The 13,826-nt window shown below is 41.3% G+C and overlaps 1 protein-coding gene across 2 annotated transcripts in view; it reads right to left on the reverse strand.

Moving 5' to 3' along the window:
• The window catches only part of tecrb (trans-2,3-enoyl-CoA reductase b), a 37,515-nt gene extending 30,880 nt beyond the window's left edge, over positions 1–6,635 (reverse strand). The window contains exon 1 of one of the 2 annotated variants that reach the window (XM_072916415.1): positions 6,523–6,635. In XM_072916415.1, the coding sequence (XP_072772516.1) occupies positions 6,523–6,537 (15 nt within the window). In that variant the 5' untranslated portion in view covers positions 6,538–6,635. The remainder of the gene's footprint in view (positions 1–6,522) is intronic. The other variant, XM_061988104.2, reaches the window with a different exon arrangement.
• Positions 6,636–13,826: the final 7,191 nt, after the last annotated feature.

Raw genomic sequence — 13,826 nt, forward strand, 5'->3', positions numbered from 1 at the left:
ATCATTCTGTTCTAAGAGAGCACAGATTGTAGATTCAATGTGCACAATTGAAATGATTAGTTGTTCAGACGGTAATGTGTTTATACAAATTTAGATTGGAGTATGTTGTTTGTAAAGGCTAATGGCGTTAATGCCTCTTGTATTTATGCCGGCAATTAAGCTAGCTGGCGCTATCTTGCTTCTCCAGTTAAAGAGCAGTATAACCGGTTTGTTTATCAAAGTGTGGTTATCAAACACGGTTTTATGATCAATTTAATTTAAAACAGTAATATTTACTGTCGACCCGACGGTGAATATAACTGTGGGACCGATAAAACGTTATCGTTTGTATCATTTATTGCTACATCCCTAGATCTATAGACCCGTTTCCACCAACAAGTTCAGGAACTATAGGTTCCTGGAACCTCTGGTTCCTGTAGAAGTGTGTGGTTTGTTTCCATCGCATTTCACAGTTCAGGGTAGTTTAAACCAATCAGGCTGATGAAATCTTCAGGATACGCACTTTTTCATTAGCGGTTCTTTTAATCTCCTAAAAATAACAACATGGACAGTTATATTGGTTTGAAAATTTTAACTTTGAGCAAGTTGCAAACAAACTCTTTTTCACCATCGACAACAAACTCTTTTTCATCATAGACGTCCCATTGGGGTCGGGAGTTTTTCCTTGCCCTTATGTCGTTGTGGCTTGTGCAGCCCTTTGAGACACTTGTGATTTAGGGCTATATAAATAAACATTGATTGAACTCTTTAATGGGCTGTTCCTTTGCATTTGTGCCACCCCTCCACAAACTTTATAACATTTGGTTTTGTAGTTTTTGCATAATCCTGCTACCACCACCACATTTATATTTAGTCTTTTGTCGATATTTTAGTTGTGTAAATGGAATCACATGTAAATATATACTTTATTATTTTTGCAATTGTCTCTTACAATTATTGTCAGTGCTTGTTTTATTAATTGAACAAGAGATAAAGCATGTCACACTACAGTGTAAGATTAACTGGACACATCTGACTCGTCTCCGTTCCAAGCATCCGAGCATACCCACGGCCACTGTACACCCTCACGCCCACCCCCTCACATCCTTGTCTATATAAAGGCTCTAGCGATTAGCCACAGTCTGTCCCACAAACGCACGATGGTCTGAATGCGAAGCAAGGAGAATTAACTGCAACAGCACACCCTTGGTACGGTGAACGCAAGTAGAAATAGAGTCGTTTGCCAGAACCTTCTGCTGAGGAAGCTGCCAGGTAAGAAACCTGTTATCAAATCATGTGCTTACATTTTCGGTTTGATTTTGAGTTTGGACATACACGTTGTGTAAGTGAGCGGAGTAAGGATGATGCAGCACTCTGGTGCTGAAACATGGATATATGGAAAGAAAAAACTGTTGTAGTGCGCAGTACAGCATGCAATTGTTTTGCAGTTGCATTGTCAAAAGTTGTAATGGGTGATATACTACATACTCATTTCTGGTGAGGCTACCTGTTGTAGTTTGAAGGGTACGAGGGGTGGAGTTACCTACCTTGCAGTTATTTGTTCAATTAACAGAGAATTGTCACTTAAAATGTAATAGTAAGTACACAAAAAGTCCCTTTTCTCAAACAAATTCCATTCCAATTAGTTTGAATACTGGGTGTCTTCAGTTTTCCTAACTCTCATAGCTGACACAGCCATCGCCATCCCGAAACGTATACAATGAAGAAAACCACATGAATATTACTTACTTACTTACTTACTGGTGTCATTCGCAAACATTGCAAAAAGTTTGACTCTCAATCAGCTCATCACCTGTTTTTTCCCGATTACATTCAGAGCAAAATTAGTAGAGAGTGGCGACTGTAATATTAAATAAGTCATATTACGATTGTTTTTTTCTACATTTAAAACACTTCCTTGTGTTCTACATAACACGTAATGGTGGTTCTTTGGTCAGAATTTTGCATAGATTATGTTTTACAGATCGTTTTTAATCTGCTTTTTGAGCGGTCTTATTTACGTGCCTACACTTCGACAGCGTCTTTTCTTCGCCTTCTTTGTTGTAGTTTTTAGCGCTTCCATAGCGAGTTTACTGACAGTTATAAGTTCGAACTATACGCCAATTTGTATTAAAAATGGCAACAGTGGGGGATGCACGTGCATGTACGAGCCAGTCTGCCCCACAACAAGAGGCTAGAGAAAAAAGAAGGAGTTTACTGACGACAATGGCGGACGCGCACAACTAGAGGTGGGAATCTTTGAACACCTCACGATTCGATTACGATTCAATTAAAAATGTATTGTTGATGCATCTTGAATTTCAAAAAGTACAAAAAGTGCACTTTAATTTAGTGTTGTTTTGAAAAGTCATCTTAGTGACGTCATGCACAAAAAAGTGCACTAATAGCTTGTTTTACAATCTTGCACTTTCTGTTTTGGAAATGACATGAATGTTTGTGCCACTGCTTAAAGGGGAACATTATCACCAGACCTATGTAAGCGTCAATATATACCTTGATGTTTCAGAAAAAAGACCATATATTTTTTTTGGCGAATTAAACGCCTTTCTAATATTCGCTCTCAGAGCGATGACGTCACAACGTGACGTCACATCGGGAAGCAATCCGCCATTTTCTCAAACACAGAGTCAAATCAGCTCTGTTATTTTCCGTTTTTTCGACTGTTTTCCGTACCTTGGAGACATCATGCCTCGTCGGTGTGTTGTCGGAGGGTGTAACAACACGAACAGGGACGGATTCAAGTTGCACCAGTGGCCCAAAGATGCGAAAGTGGCAAGAAATTGGACATTTGTTCCGCACACTTTACCGACGAAAGCTATGCTACGACAGAGATGGCAAGAATGTGTGGCTATCCTGCGACACTCAAAGCAGATGCATTTCCAACGATAAAGTCAAAGAAATCTGCCGCCAGACCCCCATTGAATCTGCCGGAGTGTGTGAGCAATTCAGGGACAAAGGACCTCGGTAGCACGGCAAGCAATGGCGGCAGTTTGTTCCCGCAGACGAGCGAGCTAAACCCCCTGGATGTCTTGGCTCACACCGTCCCTTATGCCACCGAAGATGATCAAGAGAAGAATATGGACCCTAGCTTCCCTGGCCTGCTGACATCAACTCCAAAACTGGACAGATCAGCTTTCAGGAAAAGAACGCGGATGAGGGTATGTCTACAGAATATATTAATTGATGAAAACTGGGCTGTCTGCACTCTCAAAGTGCATGTTGTTGCCAAATGTATTTCATATGCTGTAAACCTAGTTCATAGTTGTTAGTTTCCTTTAATGCCAAACAAACACATACCAATCGTTGGTTAGAAGGCGATCGCCAAATTCGTCCTCGCTTTCTCCCGTGTCGCTGGCTGTCGTGTTGTTTTCGTCGGTTTCGCTTGCAGACGGTTCAAACCAATATGGCTCAATAGCTTCAGTTTCTTCTTCAATTTCGTTTTCGCTATCTGCCTCCACACTACAACAATCCGTTTCAATACATGCGTAATCTGTTGAATCGCTTAAGCCGCTGAAATTCCGAGTCTGAATCCGAGCTAATGTCGCTATAGCTTGCTGTTCTTTCCGCCATGTTTGTTTGTATTCACTATGTGATGTCACAGGAAAATGGACGGGTGTATATAACGATGGTTAAAATCAGGCACTTTGAAGCTTTTTTTTAGGGATATTGCGTGATGGGTAAAATTTTGAAAAAAACTTCGACAAATACAATAAGCCACTGGGAACTGATTTAAATAGTTTTAACCATTCTGAAATTGTGATAATGTTCCCCTTTAATAACTGTTGAATAAATACAGTTTTGGTCAATTGACTTAGTTTTGATTTCCTTCTCTGCCTGAAAGTTTAAAAGTAGCATATATTAATGCAGTATGAAGAAGAATGTTTTAATGCAGACACATAGAATCATCATACTGGTGTGATTTTATGTATCAAGTGTTCATTCAAGGCTAAGGCAAAATATCGAGATGTGCATATCGTGTATCGCGATATGGCCTGAAAATATCGAGATATTAAAAAAGGCAATATCGCCCAGCCCTAGCCTAAACACTACCAGCAGTGACTTCCATCATAATAATAACTTCCTGAGCCTAAATGAAGATAAAACAGAAGTTATGTTGTTCGGTCCAAGTCGCTCTCCCTCCCCCAACGTTGACCTCGGCACTCTGACCCCGTATCTCAGCGACTGTGTCACAAACCTGGGGGTAAAGTTTGACTCAGATTTTAAATTCGAAAAACAAATCAGCAGCGTCGTTCAAAAAAGCTTTTATCAATTACGCCAAATAGCGAAAGTGAAACCGCTTCTATCAAGACATGATCTTGAGAAATTAATCCACGCTTTTATCTCGACTCGTCTTGACTACTGCAATGCCCTGTATGTTGGCATTAGCCAGGCCTCCCTCGCCCGCCTGCAGCTCGTGCAGAACTCTGCTGCTCGTCTGCTAACACAGACCCGCAGACGTGAGCACATCACCCCTATTTTAGCGTCCCTTCACTGGCTCCCTGTGCGTTACCGAATACATTTTAAACTCCTTTTATTTGTTTTTAAATGTCTAAACAACCTCGCGCCAACCTATCTCTCCGACCTCCTTCAGCCTTACTGCCCCACCCGATCCTTAAGATCAGCCGATCAGCTGCTGTTGACGGTCCCTGACACAAGGCTGAAGCTTAGAGGTGACAGAGCTTTCGCCGTTGCTGCTCCCAAGCTCTGGAACGACCTACCCCTGAGTGTTAGACAAGCCTCCTCTCTTCCTGTTTTTAAATCTCTCTTAAAAACATACTTTTATTCCATGGCTTTTAACACTGAGTGATATCCATCCTGCAATGGCGCCCCATAATACACCTGCTGTGATCCTGTTTTTATGTTTTTATTAATTCTATTTTAATTATTTATTTTTTTATCGTGTTCTGTTTGTGTTGTGTTGTGTTTGCTCGGTACTCGTTTTATCTTTTAACCTGTTCATTGTACAGCACTTTGGCTACCCCTGTGGTAAATTTTAAATGTGCTCTATAAATAAAGTTGATTTGATTTGATGTATGTATGTATGTTTGTGTGTGTATGTATGTATAGTATGTGTATGTATGTATGTGTGTGTGTGTGTGTGTGTGTATGTATGTATGTATGTATGTTTTGTATGTATGTATGTATGTATGTATGTATAGTGTTTGTATGTATTTTTGTATGTATACATGTATGTATAGTGTTTATATGTATGTATGTATGTATAGTATGTATAGTATGTTTTGTATGTATTTATGTATGTATAGTGTTTGTATGTATTTTTGTAAGTATGTATGTATAGTGTTTGTATGTATGTATGTATGTATGTATGTGTGTGTGTGTGTGTGTGTGTGTGTGGATGTATGTGTGTATTGTATGTATAGTATGTTTTGTATGTATGTATGCATGTATGTATAGTGTTTGTATGGTTTTTGTATGTTTGTATGTATGTATGTATGTATAGTATGTATAGTATGTTTTGTATGTATGTATGTATGTATGTATAGTGTTTGAATGTATTTTTGTATGTTGTATGTATGTATGTATGTATGAATGTATTTATGTATGTATGTATGTATGTATGTATGAATGTATGTGTGTGTGTGTGTGGATGTATGTATGTATAGTATGTTTTGTATGTATGTATGTATGCATGTATGTATAGTGTTTGTATGTTTGTATGTATGTATGTATGTATGTATGTATGTATGTATGTATGTATAGTGTTTGTATGTATAGTATGAATAGTATGTTTTGTATGTATGTATGTATGTATAATGTTTGAATGTATTTTTGTGTTGTGTTTGCTCGGTACTCGTTTTATCTTTTAACCTGTTCATTGTACAGCACTTTGGCTACCCCTGTGGTAAATTTTAAATGTGCTCTATAAATAAAGTTGATTTGATTTGATTTGATGATGTGGTCTTCTCTTATCTCCTTCAGACTGTGTGAGGACACCCTCCGGTTGGATCGGTTTCTGTCAAAGCTGCTTACAAGCCTGTTGGATGGCTTTTTGGTGCTCATGAAACTTCGAAGAAATATTTGCCTTGTGTTGCGTTTTTGTAGCAAACAGTAGATGAGTGGGTTCTTTCCTTTTCGGGGGTTACGGGCGACTTTTCCGCCAAATCACAGGCGGGAGCGTGGAGACGGGGACTGATTTATCAGATGGATTATTGAGTAATAACAAGATAAGGAGCGCAATGAGTCGTTCCAACCAGTGCTAATGACAAACGTCTGCTTTCCAAATGTGTGTGGTTATGTCACGTCATCAAAAAAAAAAAAGGAACATATACATTTTGAAATTGCTGAGTATTTGTAGTTATTGAGTATTGTACATTAGCTAATGTCCGCACACGACATGCTACAAAGCCCCGGTCACCGCAACCAGGCGGTTTTGTAGCCCCTTGCTGTACACGCTGAGCTTTAACTACATTTAAATGGGTGTTGGTTGGAATACATTCATGCAAAAAAATAATCCCCGACTCCTTAAACGGGTAGAATGTTAGTTTCATGCTCACTACTTACCTCGTAGTGCTTCATCTTGTCCACCCTTTTCCTTGGTATCCCAAATGATTGACACGGCGACAGCCAATCAGACGAACGGTATTCAACGGCTGAGCGAAAAGTGGGCGGGCTGGGGTGATGACTATTAGCCTATCAGCGTTAGCGTTAGTTGGAAGAAGACGCCCACAGTGTTGGCGACCTAGCCAATAGAAGTTGAGAGAATTGAAAGGTCATTGTCAACGTTGTATGAAGAAAATACATGAATACTGTACCGACTTTGTGTGTTATTATCAGAGGTGGGTAGAGTAGCCAGAAATTGTACTCAAGTAAGAGTACTGTTACTTTAGAGATTTATTACTCAAGTAAAAGTAAGGAGTAGTCACCCAAATATTTACTTGAGTAAAAGTAAAAAGTATGTTGTGAAAAAACTACTCAAGTACTGAGTAACTGATGAGTAACATACACACTCATATCATATATATATATATATATATATATATATATATATATATATATATATATATATATATATATATATATATATATATATATATATACGGTATATATATGTATGTGTGGGGAAAAAAATCACAAGACTATTTCATCTCTACAGGCCTGTTTCATGAGGGGGGTACCCTCAATCGTCAGGAGATTTTAATGGGAGCATTCGCATACCATGGTTTATATAGGGCACAGAGTGGGTGGTTACAGGCTGGCCTAGGGGCGTGGTGATTGGTTCATGTGTTACCTAGGAGGTGTTTCCGTCTATGGCGGCATGTTGTTACAATTTCGCTGCGCTTGTTGAGGGATGACAGGTCTGGACGGTAGATAATAAACAGTTTCTCTTTCAAACATAGGTTGCATCTTTTATTACCACTATTGTAAGGTGTGCTGGATGCAAGAATTTGCCATGTTATTGAATATTCAACATTATTGTCTTTGAGGTCCCAAATGTGTTTGCTGAGTTCTGTGGTATTTCGCAGGTTTTTGTTCCTGAAAGAAGCCTTGTGGTTGTTCCATCTGGTTTTGAATTCACCCTCGGTTAAAACCAGATGGAACAACCACAAGGCTTCTTTCAGGAACAAAAACCTGCGAAATACCACAGAACTCAGCAAACACATTTGGGACCTCAAAGACAATAATGTTGAATATTCAATAACATGGCAAATTCTTGCATCCAGCACACCTTACAATAGTGGTAATAAAAGATGCAACCTATGCTTGAAAGAGAAACTGTTTATTATCTACCGTCCAGACCTGTCATCCCTCAACAAGCGCAGCGAAATTGTAACAACATGCCGCCATAGACGGAAACACCTCCTAGGTAACACATGAACCAATCACCACGCCCCTAGGCCAGCCTGTAACCACCCACTCTGTGCCCTATATAAACCATGGTATGCGAATGCTCCCATTAAAATCTCCTGACGATTGAGGGTACCCCCCTCATGAAACAGGCCTGTAGAGATGAAATAGTCTTGTGATTTTTTTCCCCACACATACATATATTGCGCTCTACTACGGTATCGAGCACTATTTTTTGGATAACCTTATTAAGACATATATATATATATATATACATACATACATACATACATATACATTGATATATACAGTATATAATTTATAAGTATTTATTTTGCTGTTTTTGTTTACATGTTAAAGGTGTTTTAATGAATATACATGCATGTTTAACATATAGATTCCTTTCTTTAATGAAGACTAGAATATAAGTTGGTGTATTACCTGATTCTGATGACTTGCATTGATCGTAATCAGACAGTCGTGATGATAACGTCCACGTTTTCAAATGGAGGAGAAGAAAAGTTCCTCCTTTCTGTCCAATACCACATGAAAGTGGTGGGTTTTTGGCATCCTATTTGTCCAGCTTCCATATTCGTTTTTATACACTTTACAAGAAATATATTGGCGTCAAACTCCGTAGCTTGCTAGCTTGTTTGCGCTGGCTTTCGGAGACTCTTGTTTTGAAAGCGCAGGCGCGATGGCGCGGCACTTTTATTGTGAAGACAGGAACGTCCTCATGTGCGGTCAGTCTTGAGGCTTTTGACGGTACGGTTGAAATAAAACAAGTATCTTTTTTCCCTCACACTTTTGATTGATTGATTGGAACTTTTATTAGTAGATTGCACAGTACAGTACATATTCCGTACAATTGACCACTAAATGGTAACACCCCAATAAGTTTTTCAACTTGTTTAAGTCAGGTCATGTGACCACCTGGCTCTGTTTGATTGGTCCAACATCACCAGTGACTGCATCTGATTGGTGGAACAGTGGCCTAGTGGTTAGAGTGTCCGCCCTGAGATCGGTAGGTTGTGAGTTCAAACCCCGGCCGAGTCATACCAAAGACTATAAAAATGGGACCCATTACCTCCCTGCTTGGCACTCAGCATCAAGGGTTGGAATTGGGGGTTAAATCACCAAAATGATTCCCGGGCGCGGCCACCGCTGCTGCCCACTGCTCCCCTCACCTCCCAGGGGGTGATCAAGGGTGATGGGTCAAATGCAGAGAATAATCTCGCCACACCTAGTGTGTGTGTGACAATCATTGGTACTTTAACTTTAACTTTAACTTTTAAACGCACCAGTAAGGCAGGCACTTTGAAGGTCTGTCTGACAGACCAAAACAAAGCGTGCATTAACAGATCGATAAAAATTAGTAGCGAGTAGCGAGCTGAATGTAGATAAAAGTAGCGGAGAAAAAGTAGCGTTCCTTCTCTATAAATATACTTAAGTAAAAGTAAAAGTATGTTGCATTAAAACTACTCTTAGAAGTACAATTTATCCCAAAAGTTACTCAAGTAGATGTAACGGAGTAAATGTAGCGCGATACTATCCACCTCTGGTTATTATTAGCTAGTAACTACCAAGTCCTATGGCACACTTTCACACTCACTGGTGGTCAATTTTTTGTTATAAATAATATGTTAGTTTATAAATAATAATGATTATTAACAATAATAATTAGGGATGTAAATGAGCTAGGTAACATAAGAACTCCATTACCCAGCATGCCACAGAAGTGAAGAGCATGTGCAGTCGCCCATTTAGCCATGCCAGCAGCCAGATGTTTTTGATGAGCACCTTGTGGAGTAAAGTTCTCAGCCAACACCCAAATACTTCTATAGCGCTTTTTTACCTTCAAGGTACTCAAAGCGCTTTGACACTATTTCCTAGTGGCGGGCCGTGCGTTTCCCACCTCGGCCTTAAGTGATGTCCTGTGTCCAAAGATTACCTCTCAAAATACCATAATTTATGTGCCCACATGCCCATTGCCGCCAAGTGCCCTGCCTCGGTGGCAAGGCCCCGGGGGTGGATGAGACCCGTCCGGAGTTCCTTAAGGCTCTGGATGCTGTGGGGCTGTCTTGGTTGACAAGACTCCGCAGCATCGCGTGGACATCGGGGGCGGTACCTCTAGATTGGCAGACCGGGGTGGTGGTTCCTCTCTTTAAGAAGGGGAACTGGAGGGTGTGTTCCAACTATCGTGGGATCACACTCCACAGCCTTTCCCGGTAAGGTATATTCAGGTGTACTGGAGAGGAGGCTACGCCGGATAGTCGAACCTCGGATTCAGGAGGAACAGTGTGGTTTTCGTCCTGGTCGTGGAACTGTGGGCCATCTCTATACTCTCGGCAGGGTCCTTGAGGGTGCATGGGAGTTTACCCAACCAGTCAACATGTGCTTTGTGGACTTGGAGAAGGCATTCGACCGTGTCCCTCGGGAAGTCCTGTGGAGAGTGCTCAGAGAGTATGGGGTATCGGACTGTCTGATTGTGGCGGTCCGCTCCCTGTACGATCAGTGTCAGAGCTTGGTCCGTATTGCCGGCAGTAGGTCGGACACGTTTCCAGTGAGGGTTGGACTCCGCCAAAGCTGCCCTTTGTTACCGATTCTGTTCATAACTTTTATGGACAGAATTTCTAGGCGCAGTCAAGGCGTTGAGGGGATCCGGTTTGGTAGCTGCAGGATTAGGTCTCTGCTTTTTCTAGATGATGTGGTCCTGATGGCTTCATCTGGCCAGGATCTTCAGCTCTCACTGGATCGGTTCGCAGTCGAGTGTGAAGTGACGGGGATGAGAATCAGCGCCTCCAAGTCCGAGTACATGGTTCTCGCCCGGAAAAGGGTGGAATGCCATCTCCGGGTTGGGGAGGAGACCCTGTCCCAAGTGGAGGAGTTCAAGTACCTAGGAGTCTTGTTCACGAGTGAGGGAAGAGTGGATCGTGAGATCGACAGGCGTATTGGCGCGGCGTCTTCAGTAATGCGGACGCTGTATCGATCCGTTGTGGTGAAGAAGGAGCTAAGCCGGAAGGCAAAGCTCTCAATTTACCGGTCGATCTACGTTCCCATCCTCACCTATGGTCATGAACTTTGGGTTATGACCCAAAGGACAAGATCACGGGTACAAGCGGCCGAAATGAGTTTCCTCCGCCGGGTGGCGGGGCTCTCCCTTAGAGATAGGGTGAGAAGCTCTGCCATCCGGGGGGTGCTCAAAGTAAAGCCGCTGCTCCTCCACATCGAGAAGCGCCAGATGAGGTGGTTCGGGCATCTGGTCAGGATGCCACCCTAACTTCTCCCTAGGGAGGTGTTTAGGGCACGTCCAACCGGTAGGAGGCCACGGGGAAGACCCAGGACACGTTGGGAAGACAATGTCTCCCGGCTGGCCTGGGAACGCCTCGGGATCCCTCGGGAAGAGCTGGACGAAGTGGCTGGGGAGAGGAAAGTCTGGGCTTCCCTGCTTAGGCTGCTGCCCCCACGACCCGACCTCGGATAAGTGGAAGAAGATGGATGGATGGATGGATGGATGGATGGATGCCCATTGCTGGAGAAATACTATACAGAAACACATTTGCGCACAGCTGTGCATTGAATCACCGCCAACAGTGTACATAATCAAAAAAACACGCATCAGCAATTAAAACATATCTTATGTGGTACTGGCAAAATTTAAATTGCAAAAAACATATTAAACGTGAAAAAATAAAGAAATAAAATATCTGAACTCACAATCTGTAAAACCCATTTGAGCTTCCGGGGTTGGCCGACATCGTCTGACAAGATGTGGTTTCTCTTTAAATATCCTTCTTGAAAATGGCCTTGCAAATATATTTGTTGTCTTGTCTAATCATAAAAGATGGCCGAGTTCTTAAAGTTTACTCCACAAGGTGCTCATTAAAAACATCCCGCTCCCAGCATGGCTAAAAGCAGCAACTGCCAAGCTCTTCCCTTCTGCGGGATGCTGGGTAATGGAGTTCTAATGTTACCTAGCTCATAACATCACAATAGGCCTTAGGCCATCTAGAAGGCCTTACTGACAACAACTCGTGATCTGATTGGCTATCGAAACTGTCTGTCAAATGATTGTGTCTGTTCAATTAGAGTGCACAGACGCCAGCATTGTTGATTCTGAAGGCTTCGGGCAGATTTGGTACAGCATGGCAACATAAGCAAGCTGAATTCTGATTGGATAAAAACTCCATAACCTAAAAAACAACAGCGCTGGAAGGAGCATAATATGACATGAAGAGAATATGAATACATTTAGATTTATAGGGAAAGTAAATAAAAAAATACTTCTACTATCTTTAATTATGATCATGATTTCTGGTTATGTTAGGCCAGCAGACAAGACTGTGCTGGCCCTGACGGCACACCACTGCTATATCCACATTCACCCATGCACACACACATTCACACACTGACACGCAAGGCGCTAACCATGACCCATCAGGAGCAAGGGTGAAGTGTCTTGCTCAAGGACACAACTGGTAGAAGTTGGGGATCGAACCAGGAACCCTCAGGTTGCTGGCACGGTCACTCGCCTAACCGCGCCACACCGTCCCAATGTAACGAATATGAACATTTCATATCAGAATCAGAAATACTTTAATAATCCCCGAGGGGAAATTAAGATTTTCAGCACAATCCCATTCAAGAACAGACAAACATCAAAGAACACAAAGGACATTAAAGACATTTAAAGAGCAGAGCTGTTATGGTTTATTTATTTTTTGGTCATAAAGAAATACAATCATGTGTGCTTACGGACTGTATTGATCTATATTGATATATAATGTACAAATTGTGTTTTTATGTTGATTTAATTTAAAAAAAAAAAGTTGTTCTTATTTATATATATATTTTTTTTAATTTCTTGTGCGGCCCGGTACCAATCGGTCCGGTGGTTGGGGGACCACTGCTGTACAGCACATTACGATGTATTTAAATTAAAAGTGCTTTGCAAAAAAATATTATTATTTTATATTATCTCATTATATTACTTTTGGCATGCGTTGTGGCGTCCCACTCTGTTCAGCGGCCCTTGAACGTACCGTAAAAACACCTCCGTCTCCTTTATTCTTGAATATAGAATGATGACTCAGTTCTAAGAGATCACAGCTTGTAGGTTCATTGTTGAATATTTTAGTTGCTCAGACAACAATATGTACAAAATTAGATCGAGGTATGTTGTTTCTTGATGTGGAAAGACCTTCATGTCTCTTGTTTTCATCACATGGACAAAGGTAAGACCTTCTGGAGGAAAGTTCTGTGGTCAGATGAAACAAAAATTGAGCTGTTTGGCCACAATACCCAGCAATATATGTTTGGAGGAGAAAAGGTGCGGCCTTTAATCCCAGGAACACCAATCCTACCGTCAAGCATGGTGGTGTTAGTATTATGCTCTGGGCCTGTTTTGCTGCCAATGGCACTGGTTCTTTACAGAGAGTAAATGGGACAATGAAAAAGGAGGATTACCTCCAAATTCTTCAGGACAACCTAAAATCATCAGCAATCATCACAATCATTGGGTCTTGGGCGCAGTTGGGTGTTCCAACAGGACAATGACCCCAAACACACGTGAAAAGTGGTAAAGGAATGGCTAAATCAGGCTAGAATTAAGGTTTTAGAATGGCCTTCCCAAAGTCCTGACTTAAACGTGTGGACAATGTTGAAGAAACAAGTCCATGTCCCTAAACCAACACATTTAGCTGATCTGCACCAATTTTGTCAAGAGGAGTCAAAAATTCAACCAGAAGCTTGCCAGAAGCTTGTGGATGGCTACCAAAAGCGCCTTATTGCAGTGGAACTTGCCAAGGGACATGTAAGCAAATATTAACATTGCTGTATGTATACTTTTGACCCAGCAGATTTGGTCACATTTCCAGTAGACCCATAATAAATGTATAAAAGAACCAAACTTCATGAATGTTTTTTGTGAGCAACAAGTATGTGCTCCAATCACTCCATCACAAAAAAATAAGAGTTGTAGAAATTATTGGAAACTCAAGACAGCCATGACATTATGTTCT

Source organism: Nerophis lumbriciformis, linkage group LG27 (genome assembly GCF_033978685.3).
Source record: "Nerophis lumbriciformis linkage group LG27, RoL_Nlum_v2.1, whole genome shotgun sequence".
NCBI classification, from domain to species: domain Eukaryota; kingdom Metazoa; phylum Chordata; class Actinopteri; order Syngnathiformes; family Syngnathidae; genus Nerophis; species Nerophis lumbriciformis.